General features: G+C 42.6%; 1 protein-coding gene across 3 annotated transcripts; it reads left to right on the plus strand.

Annotated features, from left to right (window-relative positions):
- The first annotated feature begins 249 nt into the window (after window positions 1-249).
- wdr6 (WD repeat domain 6) lies at window positions 250-24782 on the plus strand. 3 transcript variants are annotated; one of them, XM_057829954.1, is made up of 11 exons: window positions 250-315; window positions 469-586; window positions 4604-4765; window positions 5134-7771; window positions 7864-7941; window positions 8382-8498; window positions 9683-12984; window positions 13142-13191; window positions 17013-17073; window positions 17196-17453; window positions 24356-24782. In XM_057829954.1, the coding sequence occupies exons 2-7, from the start codon at window positions 517-519 to the stop codon at window positions 10605-10607; spliced, it is 3990 nt and encodes a 1329-aa protein (XP_057685937.1). In that variant the 5' UTR covers window positions 250-315; window positions 469-516; the 3' UTR covers window positions 10608-12984; window positions 13142-13191; window positions 17013-17073; window positions 17196-17453; window positions 24356-24782. The 3 variants fall into 3 exon arrangements, with proteins under 3 accessions (XP_057685937.1, XP_057685936.1, XP_057685935.1); XM_057829953.1 differs by having other exon boundaries at window positions 9683-12362; window positions 12818-13191; XM_057829952.1 differs by having other exon boundaries at window positions 9683-13191.

Here is a 24782-nt window from a genome sequence, read left to right on the forward strand (position 1 = left end):
AGTGTTGAAAATGAAATACTATGCATACTTTTTTAATTATTACCTAATGCAAAACAAATAATCTGCGTTTTGTACGACTGTGTTGCTTTTATATATTTGGCTGTTCCGTTTTAAACAAAATATCAGTAAACGTATCACATCGCCGCCGAACTCAAGTACGTCACTTATTACGTCCAATGTGAATGCAGCTAGAAATTTTCTAGCCAATCAGCTATCAAAAAGAAGCCTGATTGGCCACAAACGCGGAAAACGGAACCGAATCACGTTTTATTGGAAATGTTTTGAGTCGTCCTTCGTTCCTCTCAGAATTAGTGGGTAAGACGCTTTACTTTTTGTGATATTGCATAACCTTGCTATATTCTGTGTTCTTAAACAGCATCAGCATGCCATTGTCTTCAAAGCATTGTGTATTGCATACATTATTGAATACTGGTATATGCTCGACTCTACAATTGTCTGCATCTACAGTGTGTAAACAACGTATGAAGTTGTCTACCAAGTCCCTTTCACGCAGTCATGGAGACAGCAGCATTAGTAGCCCCAGTCACAGCGCTGGAGTTCCTTCAGGATACATTGCTTTTGACAGGTTGGCATCATTTAGTTACTGTACATTACATGTATTTTCATTGTTTGTGGACAAAATTGTGTTATAGATAGCATTCAGTCACAACTTCTCTGGTGCTCTGGTGACTTAGAACAAGCATATCTACATAAGACATTCTGAAAATAGTTTAGAGAAGCCCCTTTTCTGTGCCTGAGGTTCAAAAACCAAGGAATGCTTGAATGAATCTGATAGGAATAAATCCCACTATCGCAATAATATTTGCAATTAAGTATAACAGTCGATGCGGTTGCATGCAGTCAATATTCAGGTTACTTCTTATAATATATATATATTTTTTAGTCACAAGAAGTGGTTTATCTGCAAAAGCGTGCAGGTTTATTCCCTCCATACTGAGTTCCCACTTTGAATGTACTGTATCAGACCGGAAATGTTCTTGGCACTCTATTTTTTATTTTATTTATTTATTTATTTTTATATAACCTGTCCTGTTCAGCTGTTTGACACGGAGAATGGAAGTCTAAGTGCCCGGTTGGTCTGAACAGTTTTAATGTTTCACATTGAGAGTATGACATACTCCCATTGTGATCATCCAACATACCTCCTTTATTATGACAAAGCAGCGAACAGAAGGGGGTTATGGGGGAACAGAAGAAAGGAAATACAAGAGAAGAAAGAAAAGAAACCAAAATGTTGGTGCTATCGTTAGCTAGATGTATTTCCGGTTGACACCATGTGGGTGGCCTGCTGACCAGGGAAAGAGGAGGACGGGGGTGGTTTCTTGGCACTCTAACCACATCTAGACAGTACACCAGGGGTGGGCAAATTGGTCGTCAAGGGCTACAGTGTGTCCTAGTCTTTGTTAAACTGATCCAGCACAGGCAGTTTAACCATTGAGGGGTCTGAGGAAACAAGAAGCACCTGGCTGCAATCAACGGATTATACTTGTAAGACACCTGATTGGTGAAAAGGTAACATGTTCCATGTTGCAACAAAAACCCACACCCACTGCTGCCCTTTGTGGAATAATTTGCCCACCCCTGCCGTACATCAAAAAGTGGCGATCAGTTTATTATTAGTACTAGTGCACGATAATGATTGGTCTGATAATAGAAAATTATGACGTCATCCCAATAAATCCAATAAAATTATTAATAGGACCGATAATATGTGCTGTAATATTTTTGTCACGGTGTCGGTGGATTGGGTTGTTTGTGTTTGTAAATCAAGCGCTCCCTTTCTGTGACATCACACTCAAGTGTGCCGCACGGCTGGCGAGAAAGGAAAAGTTGGATTGTGATGTGTGCGTTTGTAAATCAAGCGCTCCCTTTCTGTGACGTCACGCTCAAGTGTACCGCACGGCTGGCGAGAAGCTCATCTCAATAGACCCTACTCACATGACGTCACAACCACGCCTCCGCGCCATATTGTCCGTCAACTCGTGTTGACGCATTACCGCCACGTAAATTCCTCCTATTATGGCGTGTTTTTCTGCTCGTTAACATTAATAATCAAAATGGTGAAGGCGTGTGTGGCGGTTGGTTGCAATAACAGAGAAGATAAACGGAGAGACTTGAAGTTCTACCGTACTCCGAGAGACCCGGAGAGGAGAGCGAGATGGACTGCTGCAATTCGACGAGAAAACTGGGCTCCAAACGATTACCACAGATTATGTAGTAGTCATTTTATATCTGGTAAGATGCATTTATTATATATTTAGAGGGTTTTGGGCTGACAACCACAATTAAGATCATTGCGAGGCTAATCGCCGACAACATACAGTTTCAAATTCAAGATGCTTATTTCTTCCACCATCATTGTGAATAATATTTAGCTGGTACCAAGTGAAAGAAGCTGGCCTCGTCTACGGATCATCAGTTAAACAGGTGTGTCCAAACCTTTTGCAAAGGGGATCAGATTTGGCGTGGTAAAAATGCGGGGGGCTACCTTGGCTGATTTACATAGAACAATGTATTTAAACAAATTTTAGCAAGCCCTTCTGTGTGTCACATTTGCTTTATTATTTTTTTAAATTCATAATTTCAACAGTCTCGTCTTTGTGGCGTTCTCTTTCGACACTCGGGCTCTTGCGAAATACTGCTGCTGTGAAATTAAACTAGCTTCAAGTTGCTATAATTTCTCGCTGCGTATCTCACCTGTAATGTAGTCGTACATGTCAGCGTGTCTTGTTCAGTAATATCATTATCGCGTCACATCGAACTCTTTGAAAACAGCGACTGTCTCTTTGCAAATGAGGCAGACACCGTTGTTGCGTGTTTTATTGAAGAGATAGCCCAATATCCACCTATCCTTGAAGCGCCGGCCATCGCAGTCAACTTTTTTTTTTATTGATTGTCGCCATTTTAGAAAATTGGAAGTAAAGGGTCACACGGGGTAATGTTGCTTAAAGTGCTGCTCTTAAAGTTTTTCAAACTTTTGTGAGAATAGGCTGATTTTGTGTGGACAGGGTAGCAGATGTCAGGCAAAGAGGGCGAAGACAGCGGGTCGAAAAATATCGATTTAGGCATCAAATATGGATCTGGCAAATGGATAGACTGAAGCTTTTCCACATAACGCCTTTCATGCAACGCATCCAATGAGTTTACAGCGTCTGAAATCACCGGGGCTTCCATGAATTGCACTATAAATTGCACAACAAATTGAAACCATTGAGAATACGGATAAACAAAGACGGACAATATGGCGGCCGGATACAGCGACACGTCATTCTGTGACGTTGGTGAGTAGGATCTATAGGCCACTTAAAAGATGACAATCACTTCGATGGTGTTTAGAATACGAGGACGTGTGAGTTGCGAATTAAGCTGCCTATCCAATTCCAAAGCCTGCGAATAAGCCGGGGTTGTACATTTAACGAGGCCTTTGAAAAGTTTCACAAAGATGACCGAGGGCTATAGCGATCACAAACATTATCCTTTACCATCCCTTTTCCCTCGTCGAAGACATAGGATTCATGCGGCCACTTGGTCATTTGGAGCCAGGTTCATCATTCCAAGCCGCCGCCACTTTTCAGATGAATGTTTACCGGCAAAGTACGATGAGATTGCAACACGCTTCCATACTTCGATCGGCAACCATGCACGGCACGTAGGTTTCCACCCCGGACATACAGTATAGACGTGTAATGTTAGTCCTGTTTGCATGCTTGGTAGGTTTACGTACTGTACAGAGAAGAAACCTCATACTTTATTGAAAATGGGTTTACTCACTGCCGTTTATATTGATTATTACAAGGCAAGCCATTAAATCTTTTTGTTCTACCATATTTTTGTTGTAAGGAATGAGTGATGAACCTTACTATATAATGTTTGCATTTTACAGTGTTAGTTATAAGTTAGTATATTATTGAGAGGCCTTTTGGTTATTGATAGGCTTGCTGTCCTAACCTGTCTCCCAGGTTAATAAAGTTGTTTTAATGGACCAAGACCACAACAGTCTCTTCTCCTGTAGCACCAAACATTTTTATCTGATGACAAAGCACAATACTTGTTGGGTTTATGTTTTAATTCAGTGCTCATTGTTTTGGAAACACATCTTCAATTAAATTGACTAATTGATTGTGATTCACTCAAATTATATTTATTTAAAAATATCAATATTGGCACTTTATTTGAAGTCAAGACTGTTCTTGTCTTTGTTTTGTTTATTTTCTGGTTAGGTGAAAGGCAAAACTATGTTGAATCCACCACTAGTCTTTTTTTAAACCTCCAGGTGTTCAAAAACTCGGGTGAATATACTGTACATTTAAAAAATTATATATTTATTATCGGTTATCGATCTTTGAGGAGCAGGAAGTTATCGATATCGGTTTCAAAAAATGGATATCGTGCACCCCTAATTATTAGCAAACAATCTGGCAAAATACGATTTTGGCGTGACGCAAACTTGTTCTGACTAATGCCATGCAAATGTATCATGTAAAATTTCTCATCTGTAAAAGTGGGTCAAAACGTAATGACAATAACAAATAGCAGTGCCTCAAGGTCTAGTTTTATATTCTTCTGTCATCTTTGTTTTCAGGTGAGGGTCCAGTGTTGACAGTGTACAGTCTTCATCCTCAACCTAAAGCATGTAGCTCAATGCCCGTGCTCCAACAGCACCGCATCCATGGGATAAGGCATAGAGTCCGGTCGGATGTTTCACCAAAAAGTTCATACACAGACAATTGCAGAGAATCCAGAGGTAATTTTGAGCAGGTGTTGTTTCATTCGTGGCAAGATGAATGTAATATTCACAGTGCAGAGCACAATTAGCTGGTGAAATTTTAATATGCACAGGTGTGGACTTCATCGGTCATGCTAAAAAATGCTGTTGGTTACAAATATACTGTTGATACCAGACAGCAGAATAGTTATACAAAACTTATTACGGAAAACCTTTAGAGATTTAACTTATTCATCGTATATGTACCTTATATTAAAAGATAAAACACAGGCTGTAATAGTCGGCCAGTTTTAGACTGTTATTCATTAATAGACTTTTTTAATTTTCTAATTATTTAATACACTTAAACTAATTACTGTACTCCCCCTCTCTTTCCTCATACCTAGGTCTGAGCTCCCTCCCTGAACCCAACTACTATGACCTAGCTGTGTTTGGTGGGAAGGCAGTCAGACGAGTGAGACTTCATTTGAATGTCTCTGCTCTGGTACCAGTACAATTGGAGATACAGAGTCCTGTTGTACAGCTTCAGGATTGGGTCCTGGATGTCCGCTGGCTATGTAAAGACAAAGAGTCTCTGCTGTGTGTGGCTGTTGCCCATAACGGTGCCCTTCTTCTGGACATATCCTCAGGGAGAGTCTTGGCTCAGCGCTCATGTCTGGAAGGGTGTCTGTTGTACTCTGCGCTTCTCGTGGTGCATAAATCCTGGGAAGATACTGTTCTTGTAGGAGGGACTGTTTTCAACCAGCTGATCCTTTGGAAGCCTGGAGGAAAAGAAAGTAATAACAAAGCTTCAGTGGAAAGACGTTTGTTGGGACACACTGGTGTTATCTTCAGCATCTCATACCTTCAGGAGAAAGGATGGCTGGCATCAGCTTCAGATGACCGAAGTGTCAGAATGTGGTCTGTTGGTGTGTTAGGTGGCTCCGGAGGGAACTGTGGAGGCCTGAACCCAACATGTATAAGGGTTCTATTTGGACACCAAGCCAGGGTCTTCTCTGTGTGCCTTTCCTCAAGGAGACTGTTTAGTGCCGGAGAAGATGGGGCCTGCTTAATTTGGAACTGGGCTGGAGTTGGGACAGTGCTTCGTTCTTTAAAGGGACATCGAGCAGGGGGGATTCGAGCGCTGGCAGTCAGTGCGGGAAGAAATGACGCAGGCCGATGGGTGGCAACTGGGGGAGCGGATGGAGGGGTGAGGTTGTGGAAGGATGAAGAAAATAAGGAGGAAGACACTGGAACAAAAACAATAACAGACTTGGAATTTTCAGGTCAAGGTATGCCTAAAGTAGTTTGTGTTGTTGAAGGCAAAGCACACAATACAAATTGGCGCCAGTGTAGCATTCTGGTTTGTACTGACCAAGGAATTGTTTACCACTATGTTGATGGCTACTGGGAGTTGGTATGGCAAGGTTCTCCTGAGTTTCAGTCCTACTGTGTGATGGAAACTGTTTGTGTAAGAGTGAAAGACTCAACAAGTAAAGCTAATATATGTGCTGTTGGGAGCCTCAGTGGAGATTTAAATGTCTTTCACGTCGATTATCCCCAGCATGGGATTGTCCTCCAAGCAGGAGCCGGAAAAATTCACAGTCTTACTTGGCAAAAAGGAGATGACTATCTGTATTTGCTAGCGTCAGGTGCTGAAGGGCGAGTCTATCGTTGGTGTATAGAAGTGAGATTAAATGAAATTGGTACATTAGATTTCAATGTAAAAATCTGCCCTCCATTTGTTCTCCCTACTTGTGCCAAGCGTTGGCTGACGGCTGCAGTACGCCTCCATCCCAAGCCTAAAGGGACTCTGTGGGTCTGCGGGGACAGAAGAGGGTCCCTGCTTTTGTTCCTGGAAGATGAGGATGAGACAAATAAATCTATGCAAGAAAGTAAAAAAGCGCATAAAAATGATAGAACAATGAAAGAGAGGTCAGAGGGACACAATGGCTTAATGTTGTCTCCAGTAAACTGCTTGTTTGGGGTACACGGCAAACAGGGGGTCACATCAATCTGTGAATATCAGGGACTTCTCTACAGCACCGGGAGGGACGGCTGTGTGCGTGTTTTCAGAGTGCATTACACACCAGATGTAAAACTTGAAGGAAGTGGTAAGGGCAACCTTCAGTTGGATGTTTTGAGAGTCCAGCGGGCCTGTAAAGGTATGGAGTGGTTGGAAAGAGTTTTGTTCATACAACCTACCAGTTATGCAGACAATGGTGTAACAAAAGAATTCGAAAGCGAAAACATGATATATGAGTCTATGACAGAAAGGCTTGAGGACCAAGAGGAAGGGCTAAAGCAGGAGAATAAAAGAACAGAAGCACGGTTTGTCATTTTTGGCTTTCATGCCAACCAGTTTGTGGTTTGGGACCCAGTGAGGCAAGAGAGGCAATTAGAAGTCCCCTGTGGTGGTGGTCATCGCTCTTGGAGTTTCTGGCCAATCCACTCAAGGGTTTGGTCCGGATATGGCGCTCTGGTCTATATCAAGCAGGGGTCTGTCCTCTCTTCAGAACCCCCCCTAAAGTCACCAAGCTGGTCTGGGAGTGCAGCAAGAAACGAAGGATGGAACCTGAGAGAAGGCATCCACGGTAGGGGAATTGGGTGTGTGTGCCGACTGGGCAGCATTTGGGTCCAGAAAGACAGTACAGCAAACATCATAGGAATATCTGGGTCTGATGGAGTCCAAATTGAAGGGCAGTGGGAAATAATTGTGACAGGTGGGGAAGACACAAGCTTAACGGTCCTAGCTGTCCATCCCAACTCTGGTACTGTTACAGTCCTCTCCGTTATTACTGACCACATTTCAAGTGTCCGCACCATAACAGCACTAACTCATCAAGACTCCCAGTCCCTCTCTGCCCTGGTGATCTCAGCCAGTGGACGGGCTCAGTTACAGTGTTACCGGCTATGGGTTGGTTGGGACAAACAGAGACTACCGCCCGTCTGCCAGGTGGTGCAGGTGGCCAGCCACCGATTAGACGAGCATTGGGAGAGGAGGCGGAACAGACATAAGATGGTTAAAATGGACCCGGAAACAAGGTAAGCCCAATAACTGATCTGGGGTAATTTATTTGAATTAAGTGCAATTATAACAATTAAGAACTGCAACCATGTTGAATGTGTGTTTTCAGATACATGTCGATGGCAGTGGTTGACCACAACTCAGATGCTGTTCTTGTGGCTCTTGCTTGCAGTGATGGGGCTGTCAGGTAAATTTTATTACATTAAAAATACACAACATAAATTGTCTTTAATGTAAAACATTTATTTGACTACCTAATGTAAAAACACAAAAAAAACATGTTACAGCAAAAATAGTGAGTCTTTAAGGTTAGACATTTATTTGACCTTGTAGTGTAAAAAATAAATAAATAAATAACAAACATCCGTCCCTTTAAGCTAACCAGCATCACAAAGTGAATTAATGCAGGCTCATTCAATTTCAATACAGTGTTAAATTATTTTAAACAGGACAGAGGAACCTTATACTGGAATCACTTTTCCCATACCTGCCTTTCACAACACTTACTTGGCATCTACAAGAAGTCATTAATGTCTCAGTGTTTTTCCTTCTTGTACCACACACAGTATTTGTTTTAAATTGGCAGCAGTTTCTTAATTCTTAACAGGTTTTGTTTTATTTTCGTAGATTGTTCTCAGTCAGTGAACAGAAACGCCAAATAGATTTGTTGTGGGAGACGTTTTACCACCAGCGTTGTGTGCTCAGTGTCGCCACCTGCAGCTTGCAGGATGGAAAAGGCAACAGGTAAGCATGTTTCTGAAATATACAGTACACCTCATTTTACCTCATTTTATCTAATCACTGACATTGGAATAAATATGAATGTAAAGATACCATATGTCAGACTTTTGGGGACTACTTGTATGGATAAGCATCACAAATATTAAATAATTACCTCCCTTTCTGTGCAAAAAAAAAAGATAGCACACATCAATATAGCACACACTGCTTGCAGAGCAGACATGCCTTCTATGAAGCTAGTGTTTCAGTTAGTTTATTCACACATCATTTAAGGTATACAGTACATGGTCATATGCAAGCAATTCATAAGACAAGATCAGTGAGTTGAGGCTATAATAATACACTGGTTACTTTCCAAGGCCCCTCACACATTCTTATCAAAAACAGCAGTATTATTAGGACCGTGGTTTCAGTTAAAGGCCAAGGTTCAGCACAGAGGTGAGATAAGAATGTGCAAGATTTGGTGTGCGAGATTTTGTAAAATATCCGATAATATACAGCAGCCAACCTGATACACCATTATAAGCACTTTTAAAATATGTCAAATATTGTTTCTCAATAATTGTAACAATTTTGGGATTTGATTGACATTGTAGCGGTATGATTGTAACTTTATTACTGAGGTTGTAGTTTTCAGTGGTATAGAATTGTACTCTATCGTAGTATGTCTTCCTTTGCATAAGTGGGCTTTTTCTCTTGGTACTTCAGTTTCTTCATGCATTCCTAAAAATATGTATGATAAGTTTAAGTATGGTATGCACATAAGTATAGACCAGAGACTGGTGGATTGATATTTCATAGAGACGTATTAGATAATTTCATAATATGCAAGTGCTCTATGCCTTTGCTCGTAAGTGGGAGTGAGGGTTCCCTAGCGTGCATATCATCCCGCTTACACCTGTTGCACTCATCCCTGAAACCATCAATGCCTATCAATCAGGGTCTCAGAACCATTCGTAGTCACTCTTGATGGTGCTGACGATGCAATTCATCCCCCGTACTCGGGCTGGGACGGTAATTTATGAGACTGATTTTGACAGTACACTTAATTAATGCCAAAGACACCAATACACTGTTACGAGAACAGTAAAACACAATTTATGCACCCACATATTAGACTCAGCTTAAGCCCAAACACTCCAAAAATTTATGCATTCATTGTGACTAATATTTTTCTTTTTCTGCAGGTGTGTGCTGCTGTTTAGTGCGGCAACTGATGGCAAGATTGCAGTGTGGGATTTGACCCATACAGCCTCTGCTTTGTTCTATGGCCCACCAAGTGGTGCTTCAACTCCACCAACACCATGCCTCACCATTGCCGCCCACCAGAGTGGCGTCAATTCCCTGGGCGTATGGGCCGAGACACAGGGACACCAGGATGGCAGTTGCTTGGTTACTGTCCCGAGTGGCGGGGATGATGGGCAGCTGACGGTGTCCACCATCAGACTGGAGTATGGTGGCAGAACTGGGGGCTTTACTCAGGACCAGCCACAGACCCATCTCAGTCTACAGCTTATCTCTCAGTTGACTATTCCTTTGGCACATGCAGCCCCTCTGACCGCCCTTAAGCTCCTTAAACCGGGCCTGATTGTCACCACCTCTTGCGATCAGAGGGTTTGCCTGTGGGAGCTGTGCAGTACTACCATCAACCACAGAGGAGTGCTGTGCTCCCATGTTGCTGATGCAGCAGGACTTGCAGTGTGGCAGGAGGAGATGGTGATGGTGGAAAATAGAAGGAAGAAGACCAGGTCTGAAGCTGACATGGGTGTTGTTGATGGAAGGACAGAAAGTAAGACATTCTTAGAGACAACTGAGTGGGAAGCAGAGGCGCTGGGATATAAGGACCAAAAAGTTGCTAGTGCTGAAAATACAAATAACTCCATTGAGACGATAGAACAAGAGAAAGACCGTGGAAATGAAATGCAAACTGATGACCAAGCTGGGGATGAACCAGTCACAGAAAGTGCTATGAGACTGTTCTGTGAGAAAAAGGAAGAGAGAAAACTGACAGGGTGGGTGCTGGTCTGTGGTCAAGGCTTCCAGCTGCTACGAATTCGAAATGCTGACAATGATGAAGGCGCCTATATACATGAAAGGAGGAATACTGAGTAGGACATGATTGCACAGGAGCGTCATAGAAATTCAGCATAATTGCAACTATAAGTGCCTTTTAAAATCATTGTTCCACTTCATTTTTTATTGCACTTGCTGCATTCAAATAAAGCATGTGTTGTACTTGCAAGCTTTTACGGGAAAAGAAAAATAGATACATTATTCTTTAATTGAAATATGTGAGGCAAGGATTTGTTTTTTCTTTTGCAGGGGGATACTACTCCAAGTCCATTGAAGTTAGACTCAACCTCTGAAAATTTTCGATCCATCCAAAATGTGATTTCGGGAGTACCTTTACAACTCTCCAGTTTCATTTCATTTTGCCAACAGATCCACGATCAGTGTTGTTAATAACGGCGTTACAATATAACGGCGTTATTTTTTTCAGTAGCGGGTAATCTAATTAGTTACTTTTCTCATCTTGGCGACGCCGTTACCGTTACTGAGGACGGAAAGGCATGCGTTACTATATTGGTCGAAAAGTCTGAGGGAGACGGACTCACCAAGACGACAGAGCAGAGCAGGAGTGGGGAGAGGCAAGAAAGTTGTGACGCCGAGCAGACGCGATGCTTGGTAGCTCTAATAATACATGTTGTAGCCGATAGCCTACAAACTACGCCCGCATGTTATGGTAGATATGGTAGACATGGTAGATATAACGTACTGTATATAGATATAACTAGATGCAAAATGACAGACATGGCACTAAATGAGTTTGTAGACAGCCGCCATCTTGAAGCAGTAGACTTTTTAGGACGGCTCTGTTGTAGCGAACCTTCCTAGCGAACCTAAGTAACTTTTTATATAAAATACTTCTAAATCGGCAACATCTTGACTTGAATCTATCTTTAAATGATGAAACAGTTTTAAAACTTTCATATGTCGAAAGTAGAGAGAAGGGAACTAATGCAATAATGGGAGCAATTCTAACAACTTTTTAACAGTTGATCCAGGGTAAAGAGTAAATTAGGGTAAAGAATTGGGCTCGGGCCAATTGTACCAAAAACCTTCACAAAAAACTTCACATAGTGTGGCCAATGTTTTTTTTTGTTTTTTTTTTTTTTGAGGGGAAAAAAAAAAGTAATTATCACCAATTACTTTGCCAAGTAACTAATTACTCTTACATTCAGGTAATTGAGTTACTAACGCAATTACTTTTTGGGAGAAGTAATTTGTAACTATAATTAATTACTTTTTTTTTTTTCAGTAAGATTAACAACACTGTCCGCGATGCCATTTAATGCTTGATATCAGGTCCGCTTTCATGAGGAATGGTCTTTTCTAAGTTAATGATTATTTTCTTAACAGTTTAACAATTTGGTCATTAAATATCATGTCTTTGTAGTGTATTGAATTAAATATAGATTGAACATGATTTGCTAATCATTGTATTTTGTTTTTATGTTTAAAACATTGTCCCAACTTCAGGAGACTGAGATTGTAGATTGGCCATTTCTTCCCAAGGCTAATTAGTAAAAAAAAAAAAAAAAAAATCCTATATTTCAAGTACATAATGTATAGCATAAAAATGTAGTCTTACATTTTCAATGGCACGCCTCAAGGTTCAAGGGTGAGCTCAATCCAATCCCAGGTGATTTTTGTTGAGAAGCATTCTACACTTGGAAGCAAAACCAAAAAGAAAAGTGGTTAGCTGACAAGCTGGTTAGAATATAGTGGCCGTCTATGCAACTTTCCACACGGCTTTGCACACGTACACCATGCCAGAGGGGACCTACATGAACAAACCAGGGAATGGTAAAGGAACAATATTGTCTAACAGCTTGACAAAACCACAGTCACTTGAAACAGTGCCTGTCCAGATTTTCCTTTATACTGCTTTGCCCTGGACTTGTCACCATGAAGCCAGTTGCAGACTTCAAACTTGTGAGGCTTCAAACGGGGTGTTCAGAGAGTACTGTAGTGTCATCAGCAGGCTGAAACTGAGAACAACTGTTCTGAATTGTGCTATTTAGCTTCATGGCAGTCTAAAGCAAGTTGTAAAAGAGTGCTTACAAGTTTAAATATTTATATAACTGAAATGTTTATATTAGTATTTTAGAATTCTGCTAGCATGCGTGTAAGTCAAATTAGGGGTCAAACTCCATGAAGACTTCCCAACTGAATGCATCTATTAAATATTTTAATGAATTATAACCTTGTCTCAAGTTCCCCTTTGGTCGAGTGCCAATGTCACAACCTGTGCATCACAGAAAGACAAGAAGAGAAAGGGTAAAGGAAAGTGAATATTCACTTCAAGATACCGATGGAAAGAGGGAAACATACTCTAGGTCAATGTGCAAGTGCTGCTATTGCTTACTACATTGCGAAAAGGCCTGCCGCTGGGTAAAAGCATTGCTGGTGTGCTGATGCAGTGAAGGTGAGGCAAGCTGGGGGGAATGATTGAAACATTAGAAGCAGCCCGATCAACACTTGATGTTCATTGTGAAGTTGCTTGAATGTTTGTTTTAAAAGAGGCGGAATATCTTCAATTTGACTACAATATTTTCTTGGTTTTCAATCCTGTCTGTCCACAGACGAGTGCTACAATCGAAGACTGACCTATTTATTTTTAACTTCGGAAAAGGTAAAGTCAGTCTTGCATGTTTGCTTCTTTTATTGGCCTTGGACTCTGCCAAATGCCAATCTTGCCCCATCAAATTGAAATAGCAGCCTTCGTCTTAGGTGATGTGCTTCATTAACTTTTAGAATGCATTGTGCATTGCCTCCTTTTCATCTAAGTAACATGGGGTACCAACAGGTAGCTGTACATGCTAGCTAACTATTCACCGTTCCAGTTCTGCAGTTTGGTTTTGTGCGGTGCAGTCTGATTTTGTTTGTGTTTCAACCAAGAGTGTGGTTTAAACAAAAAAAAAAAAAAAAAATTGACATCATCTTAATAATGTCCATATCAATGGAAAGTTTTTTTGTTAAGTTGGAAAACCATTTTTCTGATGTGTAAGAGTGGAGAAAAAGGCATTATTGCCAGTAAGGGGGGGGCTTTATCATTGCCGGTGTTATTTTAGCCAAATAAATGCAAATACAGTGGTGCCTCTACATACGACGTTAATTCGTTCCAGTACCTTGTTTGTAAGTCGAAATGGTCCTATGTCGAGCAGGATTTTCCCATAAAAATACATTATAATTCCATTAATTCATTCCACAGCCTACACTAAATCATTAATAAATGCTGATGGTACTATTGCAAATAGCAATTACACAGAGCAAAATAAATTATGAATAAAAATCATCATCATAATAATAATACCTGTAATAAAGTATCAGGTTCTAATGTGGCGGTTGTGTTTTGACAGACAGAGACCTTTTACTTTCACCCATAGACTTCATAATAGTTGACATGACACGGGAAACGGGACCGATCCGTAGAGGGCCTATTTTCAAAAACTTCAAATTTAAATATTTTCAAAACCAAAGCTGCTACCGACCTAAAACCAAAACAGGCACCTACCTTAGCCATATATGAGTCTCCATGAGCAGCGGCATCATAAAATTCAAAGTCGTTCGCTTATAAATTCCTGATTGTTTTTTATATAAGTAAAACAAAACCTAAAATGGCTATCAAATTTTCAGATTTTAAACTAGATGCACAAAAATCACCAAAATGCAGAGATAATCACCTATATTTTCAGGATCAATAGCAATGTTTAACATATAAGTTTTTGACCAAAATAGCAACTTAAAAAAAAAATTTTTTTTTTTTTTTTTAAATTTACTGCAAGTTTTCAACAGCTAATAAATCACTCAATTTAACATCAGAAACTTAATAAAACATGCAGAATTACCAGTAATCATGAATAATGTATAGATTATTAATAAATTCTATACACAATCGCAATTTATTATAGAATAGAGTAGCTTTTTATTATCATTATACAGTTATACAATGAAATTGTGGAGCATCCCTTTACAGTGCAGGATACGTTAAAATCTCAAAAGCAAATCGTCGTACTTCGAGCATGTCGTCAGATGTAGAAACAAATGTGGAGTCAAAATTTACGTTGGATGTCGAAAAGATTGTGTGTCAAAGCAGTCGTACGTCGAGGGACCACTGTATTCCAAATTGCACGTCCTTCTTCGTTATGTCATTTGAACCCATTATTACATGCACCTGTTCTTATGTCTATCAGTTTGTACATGCGTGAGTACAACTGACTTCATAAAATGGCTGCTTCCACAAGCAACGTAATTTTTTGTGTTTAAACATTATTTCATCCGTTATCAGAGGTCTAAGAAATACTTTGAGAAACTGCCTTTTATACGGATGTCATACTATTCTAGGTGTTGTCTTTAAAGTTAGATCCATATGTTACGTTAGGAAAATCTCACCTCGTGCCACTATATCAAAACATCACAAGAAGTACATATTAAAGATACACGATAATATCGGTCACGGATAATTATCGGCCGATAATGGCAATTATGACGTCACACAGATAATCCAGATAATAAAAAAATTCAACCGATAATGCAATCCGATAATTATATACTTGATTTTGCCTCCAAATGTGCGCAACTGAAGAATTCAGCACGCCGCCTCCTCAACCCCTCCCCTCTCTGAAGCCCCTGAGGCAGGAGGGTTTGAGGAGGTGGAGTTACAAGACAAGAAGTAGTTGAATATTTTGGCAGCTGTTACTAAAAAAAGACGCTCTCGCCATCTGCAAAACATGTACCGTAGAAGTTCCACGAGGCAGAAAGAACGCGTCCTCATTCAAAACCACTAACCCAGCAGCCATTTAAAACTGCATCACAAAGAATTTTGGAACAAATACGAGGCTGCTGCTAGCAGGAATGCTAAAGCTATTGTAAACACTAAGTTAAACTACAGGGCTTGTGACGATACAGAGTCGGGCTGTTTGGGAATTCAGCCCAAGGCGGGTGGTAAATTCGCATCTAAGGCTAAACACCGGCACTACTGGAGACCGATAGTCGGCAAGTAGCCATCTTCCGACGGAGCCCACCGCTCTGGCCAGTCCGGCAGGCCGCCGCCGCCGCCTCGCCTTAGGCAGGGCGGGCCGGGCCGAGCCCGGTTCCCCGGCCTCGGGACCTCCGGCGAACACCCCAGTTTTTCGAGTGTTCCCCAACGGCGTGCGAGCAGAGCCAGGACCCGAATACGCCGCGGCGAACCGGCCGGGGCGGGCGGATTATCCGGTACGAACGTAGCTGCCGCCGCCGCTGAGACAAGACACGTTTTTTTTTTACCTTAATGACCCGAGAACCAAAGCCCTGGATAAAAGAAATAATGCAGTTTATACGACCACCATTCTTCATGAAAAAGTGATGTCCGGTAAGCAAGCTTATCATGACGGCACAGTGGTTATAAGATAATTTAAACATGGAGAAAACGAAGTCAGCCAGTCAATAATGCATTCAGAATGTGAAATGACGAGCGGTCAGATGACTTTGTAACGCTGCCTTTATTTTCGGCTTAATAAAATTCAGGCACAAAACAACACGCACGCGGATGCGAGCTCCAACTCCGTCCAAATAGTACTGCCGTGTAGCAGTTTAGCTGCTGTAACGCAAATGTCGTGAAAGCCGCTAATGTAAACAAAGCTCTGCAGAATGGGTACATGACATCTCGCTCTTTTGAGGTAATCATTTTCACAGTGTGCAACAAAGCATATAACATTAGCAATCACTTTTCAAATTATTTAACTTATTTCTCTGCTCAATTACAGTCACAGTAGATAATCAAATTCTTAAATCAATATTATGTAGCCACAAATATTATTCAAAATCTTTCCTTCTTCCAAGTTTTTTTTTTTTTTTTAGGATTAAGTATAATAATGTATTGCTTAAAACAAGGCTATTAAGATTATTTTCAGCTAGCTATTTTTCTTCCAAGAAATCTGAGAGAAATACACTTGAAGCGATGGCAGATAATTTCACTTATTGCCAATAGATTTACACTTAAAACTGACTAGTTTTAAGGAGGTGTGTTTTGCAGCGGATTAATGTTATATATGTTAGGAATGGCTTACTTTTAAACGCATTTTTGTGCAACTTAGGTATTTACTCTGTAAGTAATTGTTGCCAAAGGTTTACCATTACACAATGTCAGACAATCTGTCATTATTTAGATGTTTGAATTGACCACTTGTTCATACTTTATGTTGAAAAAAAGAGCAATAAATTATATTTTTGCACAGTAATATTTTCTTTTGTGTATACTTTAAAATTTTACATAAATCTTTTAATAGAATTATCGGCTTGACATTATCGGTTATCGGTTGGAATGAGGAGGAAATTATCGGTTATCGGTATCGGTTGAAAAATGCATTATCGTGCATCACTAGTACATATTGTATACTGACAAAAATGATCTCAATTCAATTTAATCACAAATCTACTGTATGTATTTATGAGATAAAGTGTTGTCGATTGCAGTTCATCTTAGAGATGCCATGTGAACGTCTGCCCCTTATAAATCCATCTGGGAATAAAGCAGGTGAGTCACACAGAACACACTAATATGCCTAATAGTTAAAATACTTTAGAAAATGTGTCAGAACAGTGAGTACTGCTGTTGGAATGTCCCAAATGAGACCCTTCTTCAATTCTGTTTTACAGTCAAGCCTCATATCTCATCACGGACTCCCCAGTGTAGCAAACGCAGAAAGCGTAGCGAGCAGCAGAGACCCTCTCCTCATGACACAGCACTTCCTCTCCTCTCAGACTCCACAATGACACCCTGGAGAGCCGTCCTTCTCTCAGATTCCTCTTTCTCATCCATTGATGCAGACCTTTCTACAAAACCTTCTGCACCCCCATCGACTCCTTACCATAGAAATCGGAACGACGTGTTAACTTTAAGTTTCAGCTCACAAGGTATGACTCTGAGAGAGACCATTTTTCAATGTCTAATTAGGTATTTTGATTTCCAAAAAAAGAGGACACTCTGCTCGGCCTCGAGATACCTGAATTTTAAAAGTTCACTCAAAGATGCCTTATCACTTTAATATAAGCCTGAACGATATATCGTTTAAACATCGCCATCGCGATGTGCGCGTGCGCGATAGTCCCATCGCTAGGACGTGCGATAGTTTTTATTTTTTTTAATCCACATACGCCCTGCTTTCTGCTCTGCGCAGAGCCTCACACCCTCCCTCTCCCCAGCTCTTTGAACCTCACAGTCACTGCAGCACTTGCTTATCAAAGTTAACGATGCTGGTATCTCTGATCTTGCCAAAGAAGCGGACATCACAGCGCAGCAGCTGTCAATCATCGTTTAACTTGTTAAACAGTTTCTGCAAGGAAGCCGCTTTGGAATGAATGTGTGTGTGTGGAGACGTTTGAGACATATAAATTAAATGCCAGAAGTGATCATGAGGAGTTTGTAATTTCTACATGTCCACCAAGAGTCACAGCTAAGGTAGATAAACAGAAGTATTTAATAAAGCCAAGCATTTTTCTACTACAGTACTTTATTCTTGTTCAAAAATTATTTGGCTGGACAGTTATGTTTAAATCTGATCATAATTATTACATTTGAAGTGCTTAAAACCATTTATTTATATATATATATATATATATATATATATATATATATATATATATATATACACATTTTTAAAAATCATACTTTGGGGAAAAAGTGAGGAAAAAAAACATGCCTTATATGTACACTGGGGAGAACAAGTATTTGATACACTGCCAATGGATTTTCCCATTGGCAGTGTATCAAGTACTTGTTCTCCCCACTGTATCTCTTTCCAATGCTAAATCTGAATAAATACATTGAGCACACACACAAAAAAATACAAATTTGGGGGGCGGGGGGCGCAACTTCGCGGTTTTTCACTTATCGCGGCGGGCTCTGGTCCCCATTAACCGCGAAAAACGAGGGATCACTGTACACTGGTCATTGTGAGTCATCCAAAGTCTTTCCGAACAGCCATTCATGTCATCTAGTGGAAATTTCTAAAAAAAAAATAAAAAAAAACATATTTTTTTAAAATATCGCAATATAATATCGCAAACCCCCCAAAAATCACAGCAATAGTTTTTTCCAATATCGTTCAGGCCTACTTTAATATATTTGAAAGTGCCTCCTCCGTCTGGATCGGAAAATTCAGTTTTATTTTTACTTTTTTTATTATTATTATTATTATTTTTTTTTTTTAATTTATTTATTTATTTATTTATTTTGATAGGCGGCACGGTGGCTGAGTGGTTAGCACGTCTGCCTCACAGTTCTAAGATCAAGGGTTCAATCCCGGGCTTCGGCCTTCCTGTGTGGAGTTTGCATGTTCTCCCCGTGCCTGCGTGGGTTTCCTCCGGGAACTCCGGTTTCCTCCCACATCCCAAAAACATGCATGGTAGGCTGATTGAACACTCTAAATTGTCCGTAGGTATGAGTGTGCGCGTGAATGGTTGTATGTCTCCTTGTGCCCTGCAATTGGCTGGCAACCAGTTCAGGGTGTCCCCTGCCTACTGCCCGTAGTTAGCTGGGATGGGCTCCAGCAACTCCGCGACCCTCGTGAGGAAAAGCGGCATGGAAAATGAATGAATGATTTTTTTTTTTTGATTGATTAATAAAGACAGAAATGTACCTCCATCTAATCAGTCAGCAACGTTATCATTACACAGAAGTTTTTCAAAAACTAATAGCTAAATATTTTATGAATATAATGCAGACCCATGGATGTCTAGTCCAGCCAATACACACACGCAGTAGGCTATGTGACAATTGAACATTTTTAGAAATTACTATCAATACAATTGCCGTTGACAAATTGTTATTCCCACTCAATTATTATCCTCATTCAATGTTCTAGATTGCACGCAAACAATAACCGAAATGAACTAACAGACAATTCAACCAGCATGTGTCTAAATGTAGCAGTTCAAAACTACATTTCCCATAATGCCTAGCGCAGCTTAGCTCACAGAAATCTACCGTATTAGCTAGCACCTGTAGCTGAGGCAAAAATTAAACATCGTTATAAAAGTTTACGCTCATCGGCAGCGCAAAGATGCGACACCAAACAGGATTATCCAGATCACACCTGTACAAAGCTCCATCAGAAGTAAACAGTTGTTGAAAGGCAAATTTAACCTGTGAGCTCCTGGCGTGGCGAAGGTTTGTTTGGGAATTACTCCATGATAGGCTAGTCTGTGACGGCGTACGCATGCGCAAATTGGTATCTGAAGTAGAACAAATATAATTTTGACTTAATTACTCTTTTGGGCCCCTCCGTGAGTCATCACCTTATCGTGGTGGAGGGGTTTGCGTGTCCCAATGATCCTAGGAACTATGTTGTCTGGGGCTTTAAGCCCCTGGTAGGGTCACCCATGGCAAACAGGTCCTAGGTGAGGGGCCGGACAAAGTATGGCTCAAAAAGACCCCTTATGATGAGCAATATAAATGAACTCCAGTTTCCTTTGCCCGAACGCGGGTTACCGGGGCCCCCCTCTGGAGCCAGACCTGGAGGTGGGGCCTGTCCCCATGGGGCCCGGCCGGGCTCAGCCCGAAAAGGCAACGTGGGTTCCCCTTCCCATGGACTCACCACCTGTGGGAGGGGCCAAAGGGGTCGGGTGCGTAGGGAGTTGGGTGGCAGTCAAAGGCGGGGGCCTTGGCGGTCTGACCCCCAGCTGCAGAAGCTAACTTTTGGGACATGGAATTTCACCTCTCTGGCAGGGAAGGAGCCCGAGCTGGTGTGTGAGGCAGAGAAGTTCCGACTAGATATAGTCGGACTCTCCTCCACACACAGCTTGGGTTCTGGTACCAATCCTCTCGAGAGGGGTTGGACTCTCTTCCACTCTGGAGTTGCCCACGGTGAGAGGCGCCGAGCAGGTGTGGGCATACTTATTGCCCCCCGGCTTGGCGCCTGTACGTTGGGGTTTACCCCGGTAGACGAGAGGGTAGCCTCCCTCCGCCTTTGGGTGGGTGTACGGGTGCTGACTGTTGTTTGCGCTTATGCACCGAACAGCAGCTCAGAATTCCCACCCTTTTTGGAGTCCTTGGAGAGTGTGCTGGAGAGCGACCCTCCGGGGACTCCCTCATTCTCCTGGGGGACTTCACTGCTCACGTGGGCAATGACAGTGAGACCTGGAGGGCCATGATTGGGAGGAACGGCCCCCCCGATCAGAACCCGAGTGGTGTTCTGTTATTGGACTTCTGTGCTCGTCACGGTTTGTCCATAACGAACACCATGTTCAAACATAGGGGTGTCCATATGTGCACTTGGCACCAGGACACCCTAGGCCGCAGTTCGATGATCGACTTTGTAGTCGTGTCATCGGACTTGCGACCGCATGTTTTGGACACTCGGGTGAAGAGAGGGGCGGAGCTGTCAACTGATCACCACCTGGTGGTGTGTTGGCTCCGATGGTGGGGGAAGATGCTGGCCAGACCTGGCAGGCCCAAACGTATTGTGAGGGTCTGCTGGGAACGTCTGGCAGAATCCCCTGTCAGAAAGAGTTTCAACAACCACCTCCGGCAGAACTTCTCCCTTGTCCCAGGGAATGTGGGGGACATTGAGTCCGAGTGGGCCATGTTCCGCATCTCCATTGTTGAGGCGGCCGATCGGAGCTGTGGCCGTAAGGTGGTTGGTGCCTGTAGTGGCGGCAACCCCCGAACCCGCTGGTGGACACCAGCGGTAAGGGATGCCGTCAAGCTGAAGAAGGAGGCCTATCGGGCCTTTTTGGCCTGTGGGACTCCGGAGGCAGCTAACAGGTACCGGCTGGCCAAGTGGACTGCGGCTTCGGCGGTCGCCGAGGCAAAAACTCGGACATGGGAGGAGTTCGGCGAGACCATGGAAAACCACTTCAGGACGGCTTCGAAGAAATTCTGGTCCACCATCTGGCGTCTGAGGAGAGGAAAGCAGTGCACTATTAACACTGTGTATAGTGAAGATGGTGTGCTGCTGACCTCGACTCGGGACGTGAGTTGGTGGGGAGAATACTTCGAAGCCCTCCTCAATTCCACCGACACACCTTCCTTTGAGGAAGCAGAGTCTGGGGACTCAGAGGTGGGCTCTTCGATCTCTGGGATTGAAGTCACTGAGGCGGTTTGTAAGCTCCTCGGTGGTAAGGCCCCGAAGGTAGATGAGATCCGCCCGGAGTTTCTAAAGGCTCTGGATGTTGTAGGGCTGCCGTGGCTGACACGTCTCTACAACATCGCATGGACATCGGGGACTGTGCCTCTGGATTGGCAGACCGGGGTGTTCCAACTTTCGAGGGATCCCACTCCTCAGCCTCCCTGGTAAAGTCTATTCAGGGGTGCTGGAGAGGAGAGTCCGCCGAGAAATCAAATCAAGGATTCAGGAGGAGCAGTGTGGTTTTCGTCCCGGCCGTGGAACAGTGGACCAGCTCTACACCCTCGGCAGGGTCCTCGAGGGTGCATGGGAGTTCGCCCAACCAGTCTACATGTCTTTTGTGGATCTGGAGAAGGCGTTCGTCCGTGTGCCTCGGGGAGTCCTGTAGGGGGTGCTCCGGGAGTATGGGGTACCGAGCCCCTTGGTAAGGGCTATTCGGTCCCTGTACGACCGATGTCAGAGTTTGGTCCACATTGCCGGCAGTAAGTCGAATTCGTTCCCAGTGAGGGTTGGACTCCGCTAAGGCTGCCCTTCATCACCGATTTTGTTCATAATTTTTATGGACAGAATTTCTAGGCGCAGCCGAGGCGTTGACGGGGTCCAGTTTGGTGACCTCAGCATTGCATCTCTGCTTTTTGCAGATGATTTAGTGCTGTTGGCTTCATCAAGCCGTGACCTCCAACTCTCACTGGAGTGGTTCGCAGCTGAGTGTGAAGCAGTTGGGATGAAGATCAGCACCTCCAAATCCGAGACCATGGTCCTCAGTCAGAAAAGGGTGGAGTGCCCTCTTCGGGTTGGGGATGAGATCCTGCCCCAAATGGAGGAGTTTAAGTATCTTGGGGTCTTGTTCACGAGTGACGGTAGAAGGGAGCGGGAGATCGACAGGCGGATCGGTGCAGCATCTGCAATAATGCAGTCTCTGCACCGGTCCGTTGTGGTGAAGAAGGAGCTGATCCGAAAGGCAAAGCTCTCGATTTAGCAGTCGATCTACGTTCCTACCCTCACCTTTGGTCACGAGCTGTGGATCATGACCGAAAGAACAAGATCCCGGATACAAGCGGCCGAAATGAGTTTCCTCCGCAGGGTGTCCGAGCTCACCCTTAGAGATAGGGTGAGAAGCTTTGTCATCCGGGAGGGACTCGGCGTCGAGCCGCTACTCCTCCGCGTGGAGAGGAGCCAGCTGAGGTGGCTCGGGCATTTGGTTCGGATGCCTCCTGGACGCCTCCCTGGAGAGATGTTCCGGGCATGTCCCACCGGCGGGAGGCCCCGGGGACGACCCCGGACACGCTGGAGAGACTATGTCTCTCGGCTGGCTTGGGAACGCCTTGGGATCCTGCCGGAGGACTTGGTTGAAGTGGCTGGGGATAGGGAAGTCTGGGCTTCCCTGTTAAAGCTGCTGCCCCCGCGACCCGACCCCCGGAACAAGCGGAAGATGATGGATGGATGGATGGATGGATGGATGGATGGATGGATGGATGGATGGATACTCTTTTGGGTACACGCGTTTTTGATTATATACCTATTGATCTTAATAAAAGTCTTAACAACTGGGCAGGCTCTCTTGGAACACGTCACAGGCAGCACAGTACCGTAGCGTCCTGTGCTAACCGTCAGTCAATTTCAACACACGTTAATTGGTCCCATGAAAAATAATGAAAACCGGACATTTATATGAATTAAAAAAAAAAAAACGCCGGACGCCAGTGACAGGATGTAAAAAGTGGATGTGTCTGGGCAAAAGAGGACTTAACTTAAAGGTCCTGTAAAATGGAAGTGAGCATCAATTTACAATTTGACTGACCAAATTTGAGTATCATTAAAAAACCTTTCAAATTTAAAGTAATCATAATGATTCTATGTATATGTAATAAGGCTTCAAAACTTGGAATATAAGGCTGGCCTATCAGTTTTCTGAAGCTGTCGGGGTGTGAACTGACTGTCCTCAAATGAAGCGCTGCTCGTGTGTCAAATCTCAATCAACCACCTGTACTTGTTACGACGTGAAAAATGGATGCTACTTTGTTTAGCCTGTTTCCTAAGTCTACACAACTCTCTACCGTGCCAGCAAGGTGATTATGAGCACACGCAGGAAGGAGCACGTCTTGTCCACATTTTTGGGCCTCGCTCCCACCTCCACGCTAGCGGGGCTTTACAAGCACATACACAGCAAAAACGACTTCTCTCTGACACTTCTTATATGCTGCTGCCACAACTAATTCTGGCATTACGGACATGTTTTTCTCGCTAATTCTGTGATAAAATGCATGTTAAATGTGCTTTTTAAAAAACACTCAATAGTTCATAGCCAGGTATCTTGGTGGAATTGTGGCTGACCATGACATCTACTGTAAAGTCGGCGTGTACATGAAAATGTTTTTAAAGAACCTTTAACTTGAATGACAGTAGTATTACAGTGGTCACTTCACTAAACAGTTGTGTTCAAAATTATTCAACCCACACTGTTGTGTTGTGTAGTCACAAATCTGACATTTATTTATTATGCATAAACAAATCAATAAAGGACTTAAGTGTAACATTTGCATTTGTGAATTTTACAAGGCTTAATTTGATTTGATTATGAAAGTGGGGGTGTTACACTACAACTCTTTACTGCAGTGGGTTTTGAATCATTTTGAACACAACTGTTCATGTAAAAATACACATATTGATGCTGGTGCTCCATCTCTTTAGATGAAGGATACGAAGAAATAATTAAACAACAAAAGACACTGGCCCAGTCGGTCACGCCTCACCAGACCCGTCTTCCTCCAGTGCGTCCCATTACCAACCTCAGCTTCTCCCGCAGCTTCACCTTCTCTTTCTTTGAGCTTCCTCTGCACCACTCACCTCGATGGCGTCCTGAACGAATGAGAAACCTTATGCAACTTTTGAGACAGACACAATATTGATTCCCCCAATGATAATAAAACTTCAGAGAGTGCAAGCTAATAAGTAAGTTTTGAAATTTGTAATGTGAGGTAAGTGTTGTAAGTGAGGTAGTGCTGTGTTGTTATGTTTCTTTTAGTATTCCATGAAAAAAATCAATGCTTAATAAGGTTTAGTTACTGTATGTTTAAAGATCTTTTAAAATGGAAGTAAACATTAATAAACAGTTTGA

The sequence above is a fragment of the Corythoichthys intestinalis genome, chromosome 2 (genome assembly GCF_030265065.1).
Source record: "Corythoichthys intestinalis isolate RoL2023-P3 chromosome 2, ASM3026506v1, whole genome shotgun sequence".
NCBI lineage: Eukaryota > Metazoa > Chordata > Actinopteri > Syngnathiformes > Syngnathidae > Corythoichthys > Corythoichthys intestinalis.

What these genes read in the sequence shown, in the direction of transcription:
- wdr6 (XM_057829952.1), top strand. Translation starts at nt 517, where the DNA reads ATGGAGACAGCAGCATTAGTAGCCCCAGTCACAGCGCTGGAGTTCCTT. An exon ending in GGATACATTGCTTTTGACAG is followed by an intron (nt 587 to 4,603) that starts GTTGGCATCATT and finishes CTTTGTTTTCAG; the next exon opens with GTGAGGGTCCAGTGTTGACA. An exon ending in CAATTGCAGAGAATCCAGAG is followed by an intron (nt 4,766 to 5,133) that starts GTAATTTTGAGC and finishes CCTCATACCTAG; the next exon opens with GTCTGAGCTCCCTCCCTGAA.